This window comes from Lampetra planeri, chromosome 30 (assembly GCF_965212315.1).
Source record: "Lampetra planeri chromosome 30, kcLamPlan1.2.h2, whole genome shotgun sequence".
In the NCBI taxonomy this organism is placed as follows: Eukaryota; Metazoa; Chordata; class Hyperoartia; order Petromyzontiformes; family Petromyzontidae; genus Lampetra; species Lampetra planeri.
In genome coordinates, this window is record NC_136136.1 from 12,505,502 (window position 1) to 12,528,233 (window position 22,732).

General features: G+C 56.9%; 1 protein-coding gene across 1 annotated transcript; it reads left to right on the forward strand.

Annotated features, from left to right (window-relative positions):
- The first annotated feature begins 5,200 nt into the window (after window positions 1–5,200).
- LOC144728989 (uncharacterized) lies at window positions 5,201–14,901 on the forward strand. Its single transcript, XM_078608824.1, has 11 exons — window positions 5,201–5,304; window positions 5,670–5,972; window positions 6,285–6,345; window positions 7,546–7,803; window positions 9,154–9,214; window positions 9,632–9,762; window positions 10,450–10,619; window positions 10,950–11,172; window positions 12,096–12,879; window positions 13,446–13,563; window positions 14,066–14,901. Exons 1-11 carry the CDS (start codon window positions 5,236–5,238, stop codon window positions 14,069–14,071), a joined length of 2,184 nt encoding a protein of 727 aa, XP_078464950.1. The 5' UTR covers window positions 5,201–5,235; the 3' UTR covers window positions 14,072–14,901.
- Window positions 14,902–22,732: the final 7,831 nt, after the last annotated feature.

Consider the following 22,732-nt stretch of genomic DNA (forward strand, 5'->3'; position numbering starts at 1 on the left):
CTCAACGAAACGGCTGTTACTATGTGGACATTTATAGCAGCCAAATACTCGAAACGCATGACGTTGATTCTAAATGTGGCGGGGGGAAAAACAGAGGACCCGGAGAAAAATCCACGCAACCACGGCGAGAGACAGAGACATCCAAACTCCAAATAAACAGCAGCAGGCGTCAGGGTCGGGATCGAACTCAAGACCTCCTGTATACCAGGCGAGGTAGTTAACATCTCCTAGACGCTGATCGCATCGCGCTGCACGCGATACGATCAGCGTCCCATGCACGAGATGCGCGAGCGACGCTGAGACCCAGCGGAGAGCTGGATACGAGAACACCGCATATAAGCACAGTTCTGACATAATCAACACGCGGTCACATTGCACGGGTGGAGGGAGGCGATGGGGGACTTCTAATACAAGCACCCTACTGCGGATACAAGCACAGCTGGCCTGGCTGCGAAGGGGTGCGTTTATATCCAGCTTCCGACGTGCATCGCGTGGTGAATACGAAGACGCGCATCTCGTCACAGTGGGCCTGCACCTCGTCCCTACGCCAGCCGCGGGCTGTTTCCGTGCGTGAGCGGGCGGCGGGGCGCTCACTCGGGGGCCCCGCGAGTCGGCGAGGCCACGCGAGGCCCGCGGGGCACCGAGCTGCTGGCGAAGCGGGCGAATGAGGCCCGGGAGCCGGAGCCGCGCCGTGGCGAGCGCGCTCCGCCATCATTAGCGCGGGCTCATTAGCGGCTCGCACCGGGGTGAGAATCGCGCTACCCCCGGGCGACGGCTCTCCGCTGTGGGCCAGGGCAAACCTCCCGGAGAGAAGCCTCAAAGGGCGAGAAGAGAAACCCCCCGCTGGGGGAGACGTGGAGGGGTCATTGGGCGGCATGGTGCTCTCTGGCAGAGCGCGCTCGTCGATCCACACACTCAGACACGTGACCTCACCGTGTGCACACACTCAGACACGTGACCTCACCGTGTCCACACACTCAGACACGTGACCTCGCCGTGTCCACACACTCAGACACGTGTCCACTGCATGGTTCAACTTTTAAACACAAGTACACAGAGTGATCGAGTCTCTCTGTGTCCGCCTTCATTGCACAGAGGTAACGTTGCCTCAACACAAAGTTGCCTCAACACAAAGTTGCCTCAACACAAAGTTGCCTCAACACAAAATTGCCTTAACACAGAGTTGCCTCAGCACAAAGCTGCCTCAACACAAAGTTGCCTAAAAACAAAGTTGCATGAACGGGAAATTACTATTTCATACCCAAATAGAACGTCTTCCGGAGAGCGTCTCCCCGCTGTGACGAGCTCTTCAGCGGCGCTCCCTGGCCTATAAGTGGAAATTCCACATTCCCATGGCCGCATAATATTGAATTCCCCACAACTGTCGTAACTTGAACGAGCCTGGAGGGACGATGGGCTGAATCCACCTCCGAGCGGGAGTGGAACCCTCACTCACTCACTCACTCCCTCCCTCACTCCCTCACTCCCTCACTCGCCCTCCCGGCTTTGAGCCGGACCCTCTGACATCTCACAGAACCAACATCAGCCAAGGTCTATCCACTGCTGGATCGGGGCCTCGCCACTCCGTCGGCATCCCTCACGGTCCCGTGTTGCCACATTCCAGCTCGCTCCTTCGCAAGAAGGAGATCTCAGCCCTCAATGGCCTGAATACACAAAGACAAAGACCCCCCGTGTAGCCCACACAGACTGCTGGGCCAAGCGCTTGTTAGCGAGCACCTATCAAGGCCGGCACAGGACACGAGTGGGTGGGTGGACAGCACCACGCTCGGCCACCTTTGTTTCCCCAATGCTGATGTTTACACACCGCACCATTTACTAATTTGAGGCTCAGTCGACCTAGGGGAGGCCCAGGACCGATTCAAATATTCGCCACTGGTACTTGCCCGCGGTGGCCTCCCCCGGGCGTGCCCCTCGCCTTCGGCTGACACATTCCGTGTCACCATCATTCTCCGAAGACTATCCTCACAATATTGACTTAAACTGGAGGAATCAGAGGAGCAACGAAGCCCTTTCCCCGAGCCCAACGTGACGCTGTCCGTAAGCTCTAAAGATCCCCCACTCCACGTTGCTCCGCCCTCCCTCCGAGTGTGCGCCTCTCTACGTCGTTCCACGCTGTCCGCCAGTGTCCCGCCTCTCTGTGTCCCAGTCTTCGCGGCAGCTCGCAGCCGCCACCGGTGAACATCGCGGACTGGACGCGCTATTCGGTGATGCTGCGCTGGCAGGGGTACACAGACAACAACAATCTACACAGTTCGCAATAACACGACCTTGAAAAGAAAAGTGTACAAAAAATAAGCGACGTTTCTGGCAATCCACAGCACGTATAGAGGTCAGAGAGCTCGAGTCAACACCGCATATCGGAATGCACTTCGCGTGGTGATACACCGCATCGCAGATATAACGCGTTACAAAACCCGCGTTGCAAACACAACGCGTCGAGTCTGCAGTGGGATACGAACAGTGCACTCCAGGTGGATTGGATCTGGAAGCTGAGTGTGGAGTGGGATACGAACAGTGCACTCCAAGTGGGTTGGAGCTGGTAGCTGAGTCTGGAGTGAGCTCTGAGTCTGAAGTGGGATACGAACAGCGCACTCCAAGTGGATTGGATCTGGTAGCTGAGTCTGGAGTGGGATACGAACAGTGCACTCCAAGTGGGTTGGAGCTGGTAGCTGAGTCTGGAGTGGGATACGAACAGTGCACTCCAAGTGGGTTGGAGTTGGCAGCTGAGTCTGGAGTGGGATACGAACAGTGCACTCCAAGTGGGTTGGAGCTGGTAGCTGAGTCTGGAGTGGGATACGAACAGTGCACTCCAAGTGGGTTGGAGCTGGCAGCTGAGTCTGCAGCCCGAGAGGAGGAATCCCCGGACCCCGCGGCGCGCGGGAACCCGGCCCGGGGACGATGCACGGCGCTGCAGCTGCTGCTGGTTCTGGGCACAGAGAATCGACGCGGAAATCGGCTGCCTGTGGTGTCACGGCTGGGGCTCCGGCAGCGAGAGCGTCCCGAGTGAGGCAGGGCACGCGGTCCCCACGTCACGTAGACCATGTACAGTTATTTACATAAAGCGACAAATAAACCCGATATACCGCGCGCGTGTCGACTGATACGCAGCAGTGCGCACTCGACCCATGACGCTCGCTAACTCATCCGTGACCACCATAACCGCCTAACCCTCACCCCTCAAACTTGATCCCCTGCTCCCTGCCACAGGACAGTGGAATGTCCATCGCTGGCTCAAGGCCGGGTGTGCGCGGCTCGCTGGCACATGCACCGGTAACGTATCAAGTGATGTGACATCCGATTCGCATTCACGCGGAAGCCTCAGTGGCACGTGTGAGTGAGTGTGGGGAGCGGTGGCGCAATGATTAGCGCGCTGCGCTATGAACCCGGCGACCCCAATTTGATTCCTTCTCACGGCTACCAACACCAGTGACGATTATCTGAGCCGGTCCTGGGTCTCCCCCTAGGTCGACTCAGCCTCGAATGAGGAGTAGCTAGTGTGACGTGGAAACATCGACCTGTCTTAGCACGAGAGGGGCGCGTGGGGTGATCTTTAACGTGCGGATTCCACAAAACGCGGCGCTTTTGTAACACCGCTCCGCAGGTAACCAGAGCGAGGAGGCGACAGGCGCGTGGCGCTTGGCTCAGAGCCACGGGATGAGACCAGTTGAGCCCAAAACAATGAGGGCACCCGTTCCGATCTCACGACCTCTCTGTCCCAGCACCAGGGCTCCGCGCCCGTGGGCACGTGGATGATGACGAGGCGCGGCTGTAACATCCCACAACACCCACGGGCCGAGACGGTGCGCGTCGCGCGTTCCGACAAATGCGATGAAACCGGTGACGGATATCAGAGTCGACTCAGTTTTAAATGAGCGCTTGGTGCATTGTTAATTCAACACGAACACTGGGAAGACAAAGGCGGCCGAGTGTGAATCCTGGCCACGCCACCTTGTTCGTGTGCCGTGGCGGCCTTTATAGTTGCTCGTTAACAGCATTTGCCGCAAGAGTCTGTGAAGGCTACACGGGGGATCTTTGTCTTTGTGTGCGCGCTGATCCGCGCGGCTGAGGACGCGTGCCGCGTGGAGGGGGGAGCCGGGGGGAGCCGGGGGGGGACGGGGGGGGAATTCACACAAAGCGGCACGCGTCGCACAGACGGCACGGGCCGCCCGGGGGTGGGTGGCAAGGGGAGGGGCGTGGGGGACGCGCGTGTCTTGTTAAGCAGCAGGTGCGGCTTCTTTTGACGACAGCCTGCACACAATCCTCCTCCTGGCCCCGAGCCCCCTCCACCACCGCAGCCACCCCACCCCCAAGCCGCGAAACCCCATCCACACGCCGAGCACTTAATGAGAGGCACGCGCCACCAAACCCAAGCGCCTGCAGCCAAGGCCCGGCAGTGGCACAGCGCTAGGAGGAGGAGGAATCGCGTACCAAGTCACGAACTCGCGTCGCTGCACAACGGACGAGGGCTCCGTGAGGTAAATGCCGCTGCCGCTGCAGCGCCGAGCCGCCGATGAAACGGCGCGCAGGGAAACTCAATCCCCCTTCTCGCGGTGCCGACCTCTGGCGGTGGCCATTTGGCGACTCGCGCCGCGAGCCGGACTTTGAGAGCCCCCCCCCCCCCCCCTTTAAGCGCCGCGTGCTCACGAATGCGCGCCGAATCGGGGGAGATGCGAGTATGGTGAGTCCGGGTCGGGGCGGACAGGGTGCTGAGACACTATCGGGATATTGATCAAGGCGACGATTGCGCGCTGCTTCTGTCGATGCGCCAAATCCTAATTCCGGGCGGGGAGGGGGTGGAGGGGCGAGCGGAGCACCGCGCTTTCGCACTCCAGTGACGGAGGGAGGAGGAGGCGACGGGCGCGTTTCGCACCGTGTTGGTGGCGCGGAGTTGTGAGCGCCGTGTGGCCGCGCCGCGGGGAGAGGGGGTGCAGAGAGGAGGCCGGGGGGGAGGGTGAAGGGAGGAGGGGGACTGGGGCGGCAGTTGTGTGCGGATCTGGCCAGGCTGAGCGCGGGGGTGAGTGAGTGACTGAGTGACAGCCCCCCCACCTCGACTGCGAGGCCGAGTGGGTGGGGGCGTGGCGAGGCGTGCTTTTTAAAGGCGCAGCGAAGTCGCGCTCGGCCACTGCAGAGCGCGCGTCTCACGCCAGCTCCGAGACTCGCGTCCCTGCCGCCCGCCCGCCCGCCCCTCACAAGCGCCGCGGCTCGCAAGCGGCGATGGCTACAGGCTCCTGTGCCAGCATATCGGCTTTGTCGCTAGCGTTACTCGCCTTGTGCGCGCTCAAGGTGAGCACCGTAGACTCACAACAGCAACGTCTGCCACAGCAAAACGCGTCGTTGTTCAGCGAGAGCTTTCTGTAAAGGGGAGAATGGGGGAAAAAACTGAACGTAACAAAACAACAACTATGATATAACTAATTCGCATCGGCGGCGCTAATTCAAGCGTGGACATCATTCATAATGCATGTGCGCGCCATGGATACGCGCGCTGGCGCGGGTCCCGTGACGGAGCTGAATAATTGACGGGGGAACGGTGCAGGTGTAGGGTCTCACTCTCCCTTCCTTCTCCCACCGACCCCTCTCCCCACCCTGCCCTCTACCCCCTCCTCTCTCCTCGCCCTCCGCGTGCCCCGCGCGTCCTCCTCGTCCAGGACCAGGTGTCCGCGTCGGGAGTCTTCGAGCTGCAGCTGCACGAGTTCAGCAACGCGGGGGGAGAGGAGGAGGCGCCGCGCGGTGCGCCTCGCCGCTGCTGTGAGCGCGCCGCGTCGGACGCCTGCGAGTGCCGCACCTTCTTCCGCGTGTGCCTCAAGCACTACCAGGCCAGCGTCTCCCCCGAGCAGCCGTGCACATACGGGGAGCTCACCACGCCCGTGCTTGGATCCAACTCGTTCCGCGTGGAGGAGACCCGAGGATTCGCGAACCCCATCCGCCTGCCCTTCCCCTTCAAGTGGCCTGTGAGTGCGCGCGGCGCGGCGCCGGGATGAGGATTGCGTCCGTAGAAGTCGGTCGACCGCGACGCTCTGCTGTCGAGCGACTCGAGTGTCTGGGCAGAGCGCCCCTTAGACGCGGCTCGCGCTATAGGCGCGGAGGATCAGCCGTTCGCCTGCGATCGTGTGCGCCGGGAGTTCTTACAAGAATGAGTTTGTCGTGAATGCGTAAAGGCCAACGGGCCGCAGGAGAGGGGCACCGCACGGCGCGGTGCGTGCCTCGGCGCGGGCACCTCCGGTGTCGCTGTTCTTAAACCGAGCGGTGTCTGTGGCTCGCAGGGCACGTTCTCGCTCATCATCGAAGCCTGGCACACCAACTCCACGGAGCGCCTCACCACTGGTGAGTCAAGTCCAACGGACCCGTCGCCCTTCCTGCCCCCTGTCCTCGCACCTGAATCCGGGGGGTCGGGAAGCGGGGCTCGTGTAGCAGACTCCTTCCCATGCCCCCCCCCCCCTTCTTCCCCCCGTCGTTCCTCGCTTTTACGGGCAGAGCCGCTCGCTGCAGCAGTTTCCGATCCCGCGCAAACAGGAAAGCGGCTCGCGCGCTCTGACGCGCGCTGCTGGCACGGCCGTTCCGCGAGCGTGGGAACGGTGCGCCGCGAGGAAGGGCTCCCGACACGCCGGCCCCTTTCCGCTGCTCCCGGGACCCTGAGCCCCCCTCCCCACCTCCTCGCTCCCCCCCCCCCCGCCCGCCTTACCTGCCCCCCCCCCCCCGTTCTCCTGCTCCCTCGGCGAGACGTGAAGCGCGCGCTGCAGTGCGCGCGCTTCACGGTAGGAGGCGCCTCGTCCCCATTGCGACCCCCCTGCCCCATCACCCCCCCACCCACGCTACCCGCTCAGTCCCTCCGCTGCGGGCTCGCCAGTAATGAGAACGTGTAATCCCATTACCGCGCCCATAGAGCTGAACGAGACGTGTTTATTGGGGAGAATGCGGCGTGGCGCTCGAGTTAAGGGAGGGTTCGCGTATTCGGCGCGCTCCGCAACACTTTGGGACACGCTCCTCGAAGGGGCTTCCCAACTCTTTGGCTTCCTCCGGTGTTTGCAATGAGGGGGTCTCGACTCGAGACAAAGGACTTAAGCGATTTGAGAGGGAGCCGAGACTTGTCGTCCTCACCGTGCTCATCGCTGCCGCACTGCCCTAGGGGCGCGCTACGGCCAATCCCTCGAGCCCAAGGGGTCGGCCACCTGCGGCTCTGGAGCCTCGTGACGCTATCTATTAAGGACCGCCACCGTCTCTTATCCACTACACAGTGCATTGCGGCTCTTTAAATATTGCGTTTTTACCGAATTTGTCTCTTCTTGTTATTTTGGTTGCCGACCCCTGCTCTCGCTTCTAACGACCGCGCTGCTGCTGCCTGATCTCTGTGCCATGAAAAAGGGTCATTACCCGAATCGTCCCTTACTAAATTGCTTCCTTTGAAGGCCACGGGTGCCGAATGTGTTGCGAGATCGTTCTACCCCGTGGCACCGAGCCGCTCCCGGGGACCCTCCCGCTAACGACCCCGCCGCTGTGTGCCCCGCACCCCTCCTCCACGCGCAGACGACCCCGGCCGCCTGCTGAGCCGCCTCGCCACGCAGCGCCACCTGTACGCGGGTGAGGCGTGGGCCCAGGACGTGCACACGAGCAGCCGCACGGAGCTCAAGTACGCGTACCGCGTGCTCTGCGACGAGCACTACTTCGGCGACAGCTGCTCCACCTTCTGCCGCCCGCGGCGCGACAACTTCGGGCACTACGCGTGCGACGAGGCGGGCAGGCGCGTGTGCCTGCCCGGCTGGCGCGGCAACTACTGCACGGACCGTGAGTCGCGCTTCTGCTGCTGCAGAATCAGAGATCCTCATCCTTGTCATCCTCATCCTACTCGCGCGGTCGACACGCCTCCTCCTCCTCCTTCCTCATTCTCTTCGGATCCGTTTAGTGCTGAGTGCGGCTGAGTAATTAAATAGGCCTCGCCAAGTCGCGTTTTCAAGGAGTCAATGGGCGTTTGGTGCCATGAAGATAATGTTTGGGGCGCTATTGTTAAGGGAAATGACCATAACGAGAACTTTAAACATTGAGACGAGCGTCTGTACGCAGTCGTAGATATACCACGTGGACTGTGGAGTGAGTAGCGCGATACGCGTGGCGTCGCGTATCGCACGATGCCAAGCCGCAGGGGCCACCACCGCCAACACAGTGGACGCTTGTTCCACTTTGCTCATCTCCAGGACGCGTTACGCGTTCTCCGCATCGCGCAACGCTCGCCCCGCAGCCCGTGCCGTTCCAACTGCGCCCCTTCGTGGGGGTTGCCTTTGGCCGCGTGCCCCTGTGGGCGTCACCTGCACGCGCCGTGCTAAGCCGCTGTTTGCACGGCGCGTGCCGAGACGTGCCCGCGGCACGAATGGCAAGCGGAGAACACGTGGCGGGGCGTGAATTATAATCGTGGCGACAACGCCGCGGCTTAGGCAGCGCCTCGGGAAGGATCGCCCTCTCGCTGCAGCCGCAGCACAAAGGGCAGTAGATCAACGGAGGACGCGTGGCCTTGACGGGAGCCGCACGGGCCGCGTCCCCCGTGATGGGAGGGGTTCTCGCGGGTGCGCGCATTCAAAGCAGGGCGCGTGGTGTCTGTCCCCCTCCACTCCCCCTCCGCACGTCCCACCGATGATCCCCGCGTCTCCTCCTAATGAGGGGCACCGAGCCCTGTGACGGGGGCCGCACGCGCCGCGTAAAATAAAAAAAACACAACAACCCTGCCCCCGATTTGTGGCCGAGGCTCGGCTCCGTGGGCCCGTGGGCCGTGGTCGCTAATGAAAGGCCGTGGATTAGGGGCAGGGGGACACAATGGGGCAAGCTGGCGCGCGGCGCCTTTGTGCGCGGCAGCTGCGCGGCCACAAAGGGGGCAGCTGTCCCGCGCCGGGCTGCCCCCAACTGGCCGCCGTTAACTCACTTCTACAAAGCGGCGCTGCGCAGGGAGGGGAGCGGCCCGGCATATGGGAGCGCGAGTTCGGTTAATCCGTTGTTTCCAGGTCTAATCCCCGACATCAAGACTTTGGTTAAAAAATAACTAATATCGCATCACACGGGCGAAGTCGTCGTCTCCCCGTGTATCTATGCCACGAGTGATGCGTCGTGACTAACCAGAGCCTCCCCCCACCTCTCTCTCATCAACAGCGATCTGCTTGGCTGGGTGCAGCCCACAGCATGGACAATGCGATCAGCCCGGAGAGTGCAAGTGAGTAGCAGCGCAGCGCCCACGTACAGACACGGACAGGGGGGAGGGGGACAATCAGCGGTGGGCAGGCTTGTCCTAGCAGCCGACCACGTGACCTCGGGACCGCGTTCTCTTTGATGGCGACAATCAAAGGGTTTTGGCGGGCGGGCGACACGTGTACATCAGGCCTACTCTCCATTTCCTCTCTCTCACCCTTTCGCTCACAATCTCGCCCTCTCCCTCACACTCTCACCCTCTCTCTCGCTCACCCTCCCTCTCACACTCTCACCCTCTCTCACTCTCACCCTCTCTCATACTCTCACCCTCTCTCTCCAACTCTCTCTCTCTCTCACCCTCTCTCTCTCACGCTCTCACCCTCCCTCTCACACTGGCCATTGTCCAACTTGGGTGTGTTTTGTTGTTGCCGCCCCGGCGCAGGTGTCACGTGGGCTGGCAGGGCCGCCACTGCGACGAGTGCATCCGCCACCCGGGCTGCGTGCACGGTTCCTGTCACCAGCCGTGGAAGTGCAACTGCCAGGAGGGCTGGGGCGGCCTCTTCTGCGACCAAGGTGAGCGGCCGACGGCGGCCCGTACCCCCCCCCGCCCCCTTGAGCGGGCAGCAGGGCTCGGGAATGTGTTGGTTTCTTGTCTCTGAGTTTGCTCGCTCCTCCTCCGTGCGAACGCTTCCGAGCGCCGAATTTGACCGCGGCGTTCTGAGATGCGACTTTACGCGGAAGACGCCGCTCTATGAACGGAAACATTGTTACCGCATCGCTCGCATTGTCGCAGATTGTCACGAGCCCATTGCAGACCTTGTGGTTCATGCAGCGGGCCCTCGTGGAACCGAAATGGTCACTCGAACACGTACAAGTAGAATAACGGAACGCTGCGAGTTTCAGAATGGACATTGATAGATGATCCGATGTATAGTCGCACCCCTACACACGCGCAAGAGATTGCTGAGCACAAGCCCAGAGGCCTAAAATATCAAGCGGCCAGCAACTAACAGCACCATCACAATTGTCATAGATACGAGTGTAACACGTTAGTAACAAATCGAGCACGGTTATTGTAAGAGCTTGGGAAAAACATGATGGGAGAGAACTTGCACTCACTCACACACACTTGTTACACACACACACACTTGTTACACACACACACACTGGCACCACCTCGCTCACCGACCTGTCGGCTCACGGAGGGTGCGAATTGCGCGGCCGTAGTGATGACCCATCGTCCCCCTCTCCCCCGCGCAGACCTCAACTACTGCACCAACCACCGGCCGTGCCAGAACGGTGCCACGTGCACCAACACGGGCCAGGGCAGCTACACGTGCGCGTGCCGCCCGGGCTTCACGGGGCCCACGTGCGACACCGAGATCAACGAGTGCGACAGCAGTCCCTGCCGTCACGGAGGCAGCTGCATGGTACGTTCACTCACGCTCACGCACGCTCACACACATCGTGTGCACGTGTTCCGGGGTGCTGTCAGACTGGGCTAGTAATGCGACTGGTCACAGCCACGGCCGCATCAAGAGACAATACCGGATGTGGTTTGCCTAAAGACGAATATTATTCCCTGGGCACGACGTCGTTTGCTTGAGCTGCCGGTCAGCATGCCTAGCGCCCACGACGACTGCCCGGGTCAGCTCGAGGGCCTGTCTGTCCTTTGTCCGGTGACGCGACCGTCACGAGCCGCGTGTACCTCTTTCGCACCGTACGTAGCCGACCGTGCTAATCAGAGGTGCCGCCAACAGGACTTGGAGAACGGCTACGCTTGCTCGTGCCCGCCGGGCTTCTCGGGCAAGAACTGCGAGCGCGGTGCCATGACGTGCGCCGACCAGCCCTGCTTCCGCGGCGGGAGCTGCGTGAGCGCCCCGGGCGGCAGCTACGCTTGCGTCTGCCCCCCCGGCTACACTGGCCTCAACTGCGAGAAGAAGGTCGACCGCTGCAGCAGCGGAGGCAACACCTGCGCCAACGGTGAGCGAGCAGCCAGGCCGGGCGGCAGAACCCTCTCCCCGTGCCCACCCTCTTACCCACTGACGCTTTATAAAAAGAATATGTATCTTTTAAAATAATTCACTTGGAATACCTCCCATCGATTCCAAACAGCTCAGAGCAGTTCTAGATGCGGGCCAACAACCACTGGCAGCATCGACAGAGCCAGATAATACTCGTCACCATCATTGTTAACGCCTTAGTTTACAGAACAAAACAAAGTTTAACGAATTATATGGATTTAGCCTGTTGAATTCTTTGCCACGCCGGTGTTGTGCATGCTGGTTGGGAGCACGTGAGGTTTGTTATATCGCACAAGAGCCGGGCAGCCCCTGGTGGTCTCTGCGGTTGTCACGGTGCCAATTGGCAAGTTTTAATGCCCAGTGGGGAATTTTGAACGCTGTAAAGTGGAGTGTTTAAAGCCCCTGGGACATTGTTGGCAGGAGTAGATCGTTGTGCCAGTGTTATAGCCTTAGTAAAACAGAGGACATTGGTCTAACATGGCTATGCTCGCTAAAGTCCCGCACTTTGCGGCCAAATTTATACGCGAAAGGAAAGTCTGCAGAATATCAGTAAAAATAAAACGCGCGATTTATGATCAAATGAGCATCGAGTCACTGGTGCTTGTCTCATTTACAGCCCAGAGCCAGTGGTGGAAATTGAACATTTCCATGCCAGTCTCTTCCGAGGACAATCACTTTTTTGACTTGCTCCACAAAGTGGTTCCTATTTTAATGACTCCAGAGGGGTGATGTTGGGCCAAGTCAACCCACAACCCGGAGTGGCCGCCTCGCCAGGTACCGCAACGACGGTGGGAGGGGACCGGACGACGAGAGCGGCGCGGCCCGTATGCCCCTCGAGCGCGAGCGAGCACTTACACCTCCCTCCCCCGCCGTCCCTCGCAGGTGGACAGTGCGTGCCCTCCGGAAACTCGGTGCGCTGCATCTGCCGCCCCGGCTTCTCGGGCACGCGCTGCGAGATCGCCGCCACGCAGTGCGCCGTCCGACCCTGCGCCAACGGCGGCACCTGCCAGGACACGGCGAGGGGCTCCGTCTGCATCTGCCCGCCAGGATTCGGGGGCCGGGATTGCTCCCAACCGGCGGCGGACCCCTGCGCCGCACGGCCCTGCTGGAACGGCGCCACCTGCCGCGCCGCCCCGGCGGGCGCGGGCGGTGCCTACCGGTGCGCCTGCGCGCCGGGCTACTGGGGGCAGCAGTGCCAGTTCCACCACGAGATGGACGAGGGCGACCTGGCCTACACGGCGGAGATGCCGCCAGAGGAGACGAACGTGGCGAGGCGCGACGGCTACCTGTGGCTGGCCGCGTCGGCGGGCCTGGGCCTCGTGGTGCTGGCGCTGGGCCTGGGCGCCATGGCGATGGCGTACGTGCGCGTCACGGCGCACGCGACCACGCGGCGCGTGTCGAGCCGGCGCGGGGGCGGCGGCGGAGGAGCCGGAGAATCGGAGGCCGTGAAGAACAACAACGCCTGCGAGTACCAGCGTGCCGAGCTGCCCTCGGAGCCCAACCTGCAGCTCAAGAACACGAACAAGGCGGCGGCGCTGGGGAGCGAGGCGTCCGCGGGGCAGAAGTCGAACCACTGGCTCAAGCTGCCCGACTGTAACCTGGCCGGCGCCCGCGGGGACTGCAAGTACCCGCTGGGCGAGGAGAAGAGCGCCCTCACCCAGAACAGGTGAGCGACAGCTCCTTTCGGAGCCTCGCGCCCCCGCGTGGGCTCCCCGCCCCCACACCCCCACCCCACCGCCAGCCGCTGGCAGCGCAGGGAGGGCTGCAGGCTGGATGCCGACTCCTGGCCCTGGTTAAGAGACTCGTTGAGAATCTCACGTGTTGATATTTATTGTGGGGCTTTTCTGTTTACGTTACAGCAGAGAGGCATGCTTTCGCTTAGATTGGGGGTATTCACTTAACAAGTTACACACGTGCGTACGGTCTTGCACTTTGACTTTAAGCTAGTGTGCAAGCATAAATGAACGCACGTGTGCGTGTATAAACATACGCAACCTATACGTGCAAAGCATACAAACACACATGTGCATTCTGTGTGCGCAACATAACTTTGGCGTCACTTAGTTATATATTTTTTAATTATGTAGATGAATCTTTACTTCTACAAATAAACCATCATTGGGGGTCAAGGTAAGATTGTGTCATGAGTGGCGGGCGGAAAGCACGCCCGACCACGCTTGTGCTCACCTTGCCGAGGTCTCACGCTCTGCCTCCCTCTCTCTCTCCCCACAGTGAAAAGTCCGACCGTCACATACCGGCCATGCCGTACACGCATCACCCCGAGGGGCTGTATCACCACACCATCTACCTGATACCGGACAGCGCCGACAAAAGAGTTCTCGCCACAGAGGTGAGTTCTGATCCCGCGACTCGCGAGCGAGCACACGTCACCTGGGGTCGCCTCCGTCACTCGGGAGGCTGGTGCTCACGCACTTCTTGAAGCGCCGGTTCCCCCTGCAACGACGAGATCCAGGATTTTTAAAGCAGGGCTCCCACCCACGGTGAAACCACAGTAAACCTGGCTTCTCAAGCGTGTGGGCAGCTTGGTCTCGGCCAGGTCACCAAAACTGCACAAGTAAATTCATAATACAAGTCCGCCCAGTCCTCAAGGCTCTGTGTGTGAAACAAAGACTCCTCTGCAGCGATTGGCTGACTGTCGTATCAAGGCCGTGGTGATTAGGCCTATAGATGAGGCTCTGCAGAGAGTTAGTTCCGTGGCATCTCTGCTCGAGCCATTTCCCACGGCGATACGCGGGATCGGTGCCATGGGGGGGATTCCACGTCGCATAATCCCGCCGCTCTCCTAACAGCTCTGGTGTGTGTGCGTTGCGCCCCCTCCTCCCTCCTGACAGGTATGACACTGCAGGCAGGCGTCTTCTGTGGGCCCACGGAGTTTCGGCGAGGATGGGCGTTGTTTACAAGGGACGTGGGGCGGTGGACCAGTGCTGCTAGTGTGCGGATGCCTCACGTGTGGGCAAATCTCGATTTGGAAGAAAGCCGAGCACTTTTTTTTTTTGGAAGACTTCACACTGTGACATGCGGACGTGGTACAAGCACTGTGGGGCACCACGTGGACTCGGGAGCCGTCGGGGCCGAGGGCCCTCGGTGAGCCCAACGCGTGTACATTACGGAGCGCCGGTGACGGCGGCGGCGCGAGCTCGTCGCAGACGTCAACGCGGAATTACAGAAGAATGTGCGCAGAGCTTGGAGCGTATGACTGTGGATCTCTTAGCGGCCTCTCACACTGATTGCACTACTCTCTATTATAGAGTCTCTACTAGCGAACTTTAGTGCGGCTGGCCTCACGCAGGCCAGGCCCGATGCCTTCTCGTCTCTGATCCTGTCACTTGGTATTACTTGCTGCAAATGAATGTCCTGCTTGTATAAGTGTTATTGTTGTGTATACTGGCCGGCCTCTCCCTATGCTTCATAACTTTTGTATTTTTCTCATTTACTATTTGTACCGTAAGAAGAAAATATTTTTTGAATTTTTAGTCCCACTAAATTATTTAATTTTTTATATGCGTATAATGTAAGGTATGTGCGGGAAGATTATTTAGTTTTGTATATACTGTAAAGTTTATTTATAAAGTGAGATTGTGAAGACCATAATATATTTGTTTTTTTGTACCACATTCCGAATTGTTTCAAAAGAACCGTATTTTTTCAAAATAAATTCGTGCTTCCTCATGAGCGTCCGCGTTTCCGTGCGTGACGTTCACGTTTAACACCGTTTCAAATAAAGACGATTCTTAACAGCACCACCTCGCGAGCACGTCGTTTCCTACACCTCGCTTCCGTTCGACGACGGGGATCGAAAAGCGTGCCCAGGAGCCCAGGAGCCCAGGAGCCGTGTCCCACTCAGGCGCGGCTGCTCGCTGCGCGCGGTCCTCTCGCGGGGCGACTCGCGGGCACGAGTGGCAATGGCCTCCGCGTCGCGCAAGGGAGCACCGTCCCTCTGGAAACTTGACACAAGTTGCAATTTCACTTTTCACTCTGTTCAACTTTTTAAAGTTGGATTGGTGCAAGAAAGGCGAATGTGCTGCTGCAGACACTGTCATTCACGGGGGGAGGGGGGGCGGGATTTACAGGCAATGCTAAAAGATATAGATGGAACCTTTTTGCCAGTATCCAAAATTATGGAAGAAAAAAAATAGGTTATACTTGCATTCTCTGGTCCAACACTGGTGAGACAAGGCCATAAAGGCTGTCTCTGATGTAGGCAAATCAGTTTCATAGACAAGGGGTACATTATTATTAGAGCATATTTTGCCACAAGTACGTGTGGTTAATGCAGACAATGCCTTGCAGAAGGTATCGTTTTGGTGTTTGGACATCTGAACATCTATTTCATTGCCAGAAAGGGTAAAATGCTAGAAAAACTGGACTCGAGATGAAGACGAGGGAAACTAAAGTCACGCACAACGACGAGTTCACTGAACCAGTGGCGGGAGGCACGCGCCCCTAGGGGAGTTATCGAAGGTGGCCCGGGATCACAACGACGACACATAGGGGCAGTTGGAGCGATTTAGGAACAAATGAACCTGATAATGAAAAAGCAACAGAGCAATGAGGAGCCTAAAGCAGCACGTTTTTAATGTCTGCATCACCAGTACATGTTGTTCATATGGATCAGAAGTATTGGCAAAGAAAATTGGGTGCACGCTTAAGAGTTACACCGAGAGAGGAACACGTGGGTCAAGGTGTACACGAGAGGAGACGATGGACAATCGTTAAGTCTCAGCAGAGTGGCTGCCAAAAGGAGGGGCACGGGCCCAAGAGACCGTCCACCACAGAGAGAACTGAGACTCGGCTCGTGGGCAGCTGCCAGGTGGGATTGTCCCATCGCAGGACCGGGGAGATGGCGATGGCTTGGGGATGATTTCTTCATGTCGAGGCGGATAGTCATGGCCGGTGGTGAAATCAAGAACAATATGACGACAACAATAAACAACGCTGTACCGCTGCACCAAACGGGAGACGGCGAGGGACAGGAGCGTGACACGCTGCCTCCTGCGTTGCTCACGCGGAATTGAGGATGAGGAGGGATTTCAGCCGTAGGGGCCGTACACGGGGGGAGCGAGCGGCGGGGCGGGGAACGCGTGACGGGAAATGAAGACCGATCGAGAACGGGGCGAGGTTGCGAGTTCACCAGCGGCAGCCTGGGCGACGCTGCGGATGATTAAGCGGTGAGGCCGGGGGGACATCGCGGTCTCCCGGTAGCCATAAGCGGTGACGGAACGAGAACATTACAGAGTTCACGAGGCTTCTCGGGAGTTCCATTATGTCGAATAGTGGGGCAGCGCCTGACTTGTGGGGCTGCGTGGAGCAGAATCTTCTGACGACGGGACTGATCCACCGGGGGAAGGAGCCCCTGTCGCGACCGAGTCCCCTCGGCTTGAGTGCGAGTTGCGAGGTGGCGTTGTGCGGTGGCGGAGCGGATTTGGGGAATGCGCCACCGTCCCCGCTCCTCTTCCACCTCCTCCTCCTCCACCGCCATTCTGGGATTGACGCTCCCAATCGAGCCCCCCCACCCACACCGCCAAACCTGCGGACGGCGGGGGGGGGGGCTCGCGAGTATCGACCGGCGGTGGATTCACGGCGGCGATTTTACCACACAGTCCGCTTGCAGCGACAACGACGGCGGATGTTTGGGGACTTCTCGTTAATTGCGTCCCACGTTCGTTGCCGGCCAACACGGGACGGGGTCACCCCACACCGGTTTAATGCTTCCGCTCGATCACAAACGCTGCTGTTCGAGTGCTGCGTCATTTCAATAACACAACCACACTGTGGATCAGATCCAAGCTCTAACTCCCACGTGATCAAACCGGGTTATCGAGTGGCGTGTGCTGAAGGTGTCAAGCAGGGCCGGTGCTCGGGAGAGCTGGGGATAGAGGGGGGGGCCTGCACGACTGTCACGGTGGCCCCCCACACAATAGCTTTACTGCCCCCCTCCATCCGAGAGGAGCTGGAGCCGGGCCTGGTCTCAAGCCGGTCACAAATAACATCGCAAAAACACAACGTCACACGCGGTTCATCACCGAGTTCGTCCTGTGGCACCTCCGAGAATGATGTCTGCTTCATGCCATGCGACGAGCCCACTTTGCAGGGCACGTCTAAGGTGCGCCCCGCTCCTCGTGTGGATGCAATCGGTCCGCCCGATTGCTCAACACATTCGTCACAAGCACTCAACGCATTTCATAAAAGTGCCACGAGGAAGGGCCATTGCCTGTGTTCTTATTTTTAGGCCACGCACGGTGTCACTGGCGAATGTGTCGAGTTTGTTTGTTACAGCGTCCCACACTGTGTGGCACGCAATGGGAGTGACTTCCGAACGCCTTCCGTCATCCCCCCGATGCCATTCTCCGACACGTGGTGATGCACTGCTCGCTCCGTCGCACCGAAGGCGCGACTGGAAGGTTGTGGTGGGGGTCACGGTGGGGGTCACGGTGGGGGTGGGGGCACTCTTTAGATGATCCCGATCAGCCCAGGAAGAGTACATCGGCGTTTCCTACTGTACCGCCCGTTGCGGGAGGCGTGAACAGGCTCATCCTGAAGTTCAATGAAGACTGCTGCGCGAGCATTGTTTGGACAGCTGCTGAGGAAGGGTGGCTTTGGAATGGATGAGAATGGGCGGCGGGGGTTTTGGCCGCGCGGCTGCCAGATGACCGATGCGGGTCGACGAAACCCCCCGGGCGCTGTAATTTCACAAGTCCACACATTCGATTAGTTCCAGTCGGCGCTCAGACACAGGAGACCCTGACGGTTACATAACTGCACTCTTTCACCTGCATTACCCGAAGGTGTTTGTGGTGTCGACGCGCTGCGCTACGAAGCCGGCGACCCGATTTTGATTCCCGCTCACGGCCAACGCCAGTGACGATTAACTGAATTGGTCATGGGCCTCCCCTAAATTGACTAACGTCCAAAATGAGTACCTGCTGCGGTCTGTAAACATCGCCAATAGGGAGACAAAGGCGGTCGAGCGTGGTGCTGACCACCCCCACCGTGTGCAGTTCCGGCCTTTATAGGTGCTAACAGAATTTGCCCTAAAACTCTGTTAAGGCTATACGGGGGATATTTGTATTGTGCAAGACGCGAAGGCTACGAGCTGTGTGGGTGTGTGACACGCGCTGGTGTTGAGGGTCAGTGGCTCAATAGCTCAGTGGGAGTTGGGGTTCCACCAGACTGGGTTTCAACTCCTGGTCACGTCAATGGAAATGAGTACTTGGTTATCAACTCTGGAGAGACGAAATGCTGCCGGGTTTACTGGTAACCCCATGCCACGTAACGTGTCCACAGCAATAGACACGAGATTGCATCTCATGTCTGTTCGTCACGAAAACATTGCGGTGCCTTTTGTGCGTGCGCATGTGTGCGTGCGCCAGCTGTGTGTAAGTAGAGTGCATGTGTGCACGAGCTGTACCCCTGAGCGTGTGTGTGTGTGCTGTAGCTGTGTTTGTGTTTTATTTAATCCACGTGTGTTGTGTTTTTTGGTGCGGCATCCGCATTCTGCTTGGCAGGCTCGAGTAAAACAAACCAGCTGCAACCAGGACTTTCTTATTTCAGGCTTTGATGGAAAAGCAATCCGGTGCCGCATTGGCAGATTGAACCGGTGGCCGCGCGACAGTTTTCAGCGGCGTTGTGCGACATTTAGCACCGAGCCATTAGAGAGGCCCTGCCAAATTAGTGTTGCGTGACAATCTGTGGCAGGCTTCACTCAAAGGTTCTGGGTCACCCTTTGTTTGGGGCTGGTTGTGTGGTGTAGTTATGTTAATCATCTTGTACAATTGGCGCTACCCCTCCCCCCCGCCGATTCCCTGAATCGTCCCATGGGTCGACTTCGATTTAGCCGCGTGTATTCGTAGGTAGGGGGGGGGGGTTACAGGAATGTGGTCCACAAAGGCGCTATGGATATCTGATAATGGATTGTTTATAATGACGATGGGATTGTATAATGATGATGCTTGCGATAATGATTATATAATTGTTGCAGCTGAGTGCTTCCACGATCTCCCGTCTTGCGCGGACAAGGAAACGCATCTTGTCTGCCCCGCTCCACGCGGTGTGGTTCCTGCCACAGGGCGCCTTCTCATTCTAGATTTGAAGCTTTCGTGACTGCAAGGATTCATATTCTTAGGTTTTTTTCGGTAAAGTCACGTAGGTAAAACATCAAAATTAATGAAAATAAAATAAAATAAAACAAAAATCACGACGTTTCGGAGGCAACACAAGTCTCCGTCATCAGGTGGGACCGTCACAGCCGAATTAGCTGCATCAAGTGAGGCAATGATTCAAGATGTAATCCCTTATAAGCAAGTTGAAGGGGGGAGGAGAGGGGGGGGGCTCATCAGAATGTGGTAGCCAATGAATGGAACGTATCGGGAGGGAGGGGGGCGGGGCTCAAAGACAGCACGGAGTGCTAAGTACAACGCATCGGGAGGGGGGGCGGGGCCAAAAAAATGGACGACGGCTTGGACGCGGTTGCTGCTGCACACGCCAACACAATGGACAGAGAGGGGGAGGGGAGGCCTGATACACATGATAGACAAAAGAACGAAAATGCCCATGTTTATACCAATGCTGGCTGAACAATGAAGAGAGTACTGTTAAAAAATAACTCGGGATGTTAACACTCGGTAAAGTAAAGTAAAATAGTGCCTGTCAGAAAAGATGGTCCAAAAAAGTGTAATTAAGTCTTTTTTGCGTGGTTGATAACATCTTTCCAATGATTACTAAGTTTGTACCCATCATCACGGTTGAAATTATGTCTGTGTTTGTATATTTGTATGGCTTCGTGTACAAACCTTTGATGGTAGCCGGGAGGTTTGCAGAGAACCTTGGTCTCGGAAAAGACAATTTCATGAGAGCCCACTGAGTTGTAGCAATGATCGGCAACGGCAGAAGAATCAGTTCTGCCGTGTTTCAGATCTGACTTGTGCTCGCGGACACGATCAGAAACATGACGTTTCGTTTCTCCAATGTAGCAATCACCACAAATGCAACTCAATTTGTAGACTCCAGGATACTGTAAGTCAGGAACGACATCCTTCACAGATGGAATCAGATCACGGATTGTATGCACTGTACTGAATCGGACTTGGATCTTATGTTTGTTTAGAATTTTGGAGATCTTTTTGGTCACGCCTGCTATGTATGGTAACGTGATGATTTTGGTCGGAGTTTCATGTGGCTGTTTCTGTGTGGTGGGAGAGACAGCTTGGCGGATAGTACGGTCAGAGTATCCGTTCATCCTGAGGGCCCGATGTACATGTCTTAATTCACCGGTCAGGTGGTGTTTGGCAGAAATGCCATGGGCTCTGTGGTATAGCGTTTTGATGAGAGAATTCTTTTGAGATGGGTGGTGGTGGGAATCCGGTTTCAAGTAGGAATCTGTGTGGGTGGCTTTCCTGTAGACAGAATGTCCCAAGGATCCGTCAGGCCTCCTCTCAAACAGAATATCCAAGAATGGTAGTTTACCGTCTTTCTCCACTTCCATGGTGAATCTGATGGATGGGTGTCTAGAATTGATGTGGTCCAAGAAGTGGTTCAATGCTGGGAGGCCATGTGGCCAGATGACGAAAGTGTCATCCACATACCTCTTCCACAGAGAAGGACGCAGGGTGGATGTCTGGATGGCGTCTGATTCAAACTTTTCCATGAACATTTTGGCTATAACTGGTGACAAAGGGGAGCACATAGGGGTACCCTCATTCTGTTTGTAAAAGGTGCCATTCCAGGTAAAATAGGTGTTGGTGAGGCAATGCCTAACCAGCGCAGGTGCATCAGAATTCAATCCATGTTGGACTAAGTCCTCAATTATTATTAGGGTGTCCGGTACTGGGACTTTGGTAAACAAAGATACTACATCAAAGCTGACGAGGATGTCATCAGGAGATAGTACCATGTCCTTAACCATAGAGACTAATTGGGTTGAGTTGAGTACTGCCGAAGAGGTCTTGCCTGTGAAAGGGAGCAGAGTATCTGATAGAAAACGGGCTAGTTTGTACGTAGGAGAGTTTATCGTCAACACAATGGACCCATTGTGTCGACGATAAACTCTCCTACGTAATGGACCCATTGTGTCGACGATAAACTCTCCTACGTACAAACTAGCCCGTTTTCTATCAGATACTCTGCTCCCTTTCACAGGCAAGACCTCTTCGGCAGTACTCAACTCAACCCAATTAGTCTCTATGGTTAAGGACATGGTACTATCTCCTGATGACATCCTCGTCAGCTTTGATGTAGTATCTTTGTTTACCAAAGTCCCAGTACCGGACACCCTAACAATAATTGAGGACTTAGTCCAACATGGATTGAATTCTGATGCACCTGCGCTGGTTAGGCATTGCCTCACCAACACCTATTTTACCTGGAATGGCACCTTCTACAAACAGAATGAGGGTACCCCTATGGGCTCCTTTTTGTCACCAGTTAAAGCCAACATGTTCATGGAAAAGTTTGAATCAGACGCCATCCAGACATCCACCCTGCGTCCTTCCCTGTGGAAGAGGTATGTGGATGACACTTTCGTCATCTGGCCCCATGGCCTCCCAGCATTGAACCACTTCTTGGACCACATCAATTCTAGACACCCATCCATCAGATTCACCATGGAAGTGGAGAAAGATGGTAAACTACCATTCTTGGATATTCTGTTTGAGAGGAGGCCTGACGGATCCTTGGGACATTCTGTCTACAGGAAAGCCACCCACACAGATTCCTACTTGAAACCGGATTCCCACCACCACCCATCTCAAAAGAATTCTCTCATCAAAACGCTATACCACAGAGCCCATGGCATTTCTGACAAACACCACCTGACCGGTGAATTAAGACATGTACATCGGGCCCTCAGGATGAACGGATACTCTGACCGTACTATCCGCCAAGCTGTCTCTCCCACCACACAGAAACAGCCACATGAAACTCCGACCAAAACCATCACGTTACCATACATAGCAGGCGTGACCAAAAAGATCTCCAAAATTCTAAACAAACATAAGATCCAAGTCCGATTCAGTACAGTGCATAAAATCCGTGATCTGATTCCATCTGTGAAGGATGTCGTTCCTGACTTACAGTATCCTGGAGTCTACAAATTGAGTTGCATTTGTGGTGATTGCTACATTGGAGAAACGAAACGTCATGTTTCTGATCGTGTCCGCAAGCACAAGTCAGATCTGAAACACGGCAGAACTGATTCTTCTGCCGTTGCCGATCATTTCTACAACTCGGTGGGCTCTCATGAAATTGTCTTTTCCGAGACCAAGGTTTTCTGCAAACCTCCCGGCTACCATCAAAGGTTTGTACACGAAGCCATACAAATATACAAACACAGACATAATTTCAACCGTGATGATGGGTACAAACTTAGTAATCATTGGAAAGATCTTATCAACCACGCAAAAAAGACTTAATTACACTTTTTTGGACCATCTTATCTGACAGGCACTATTTTACTTTACTTTACCGAGTGTTAACATCCCCAGTTATTTTTTTAACAGTACTCT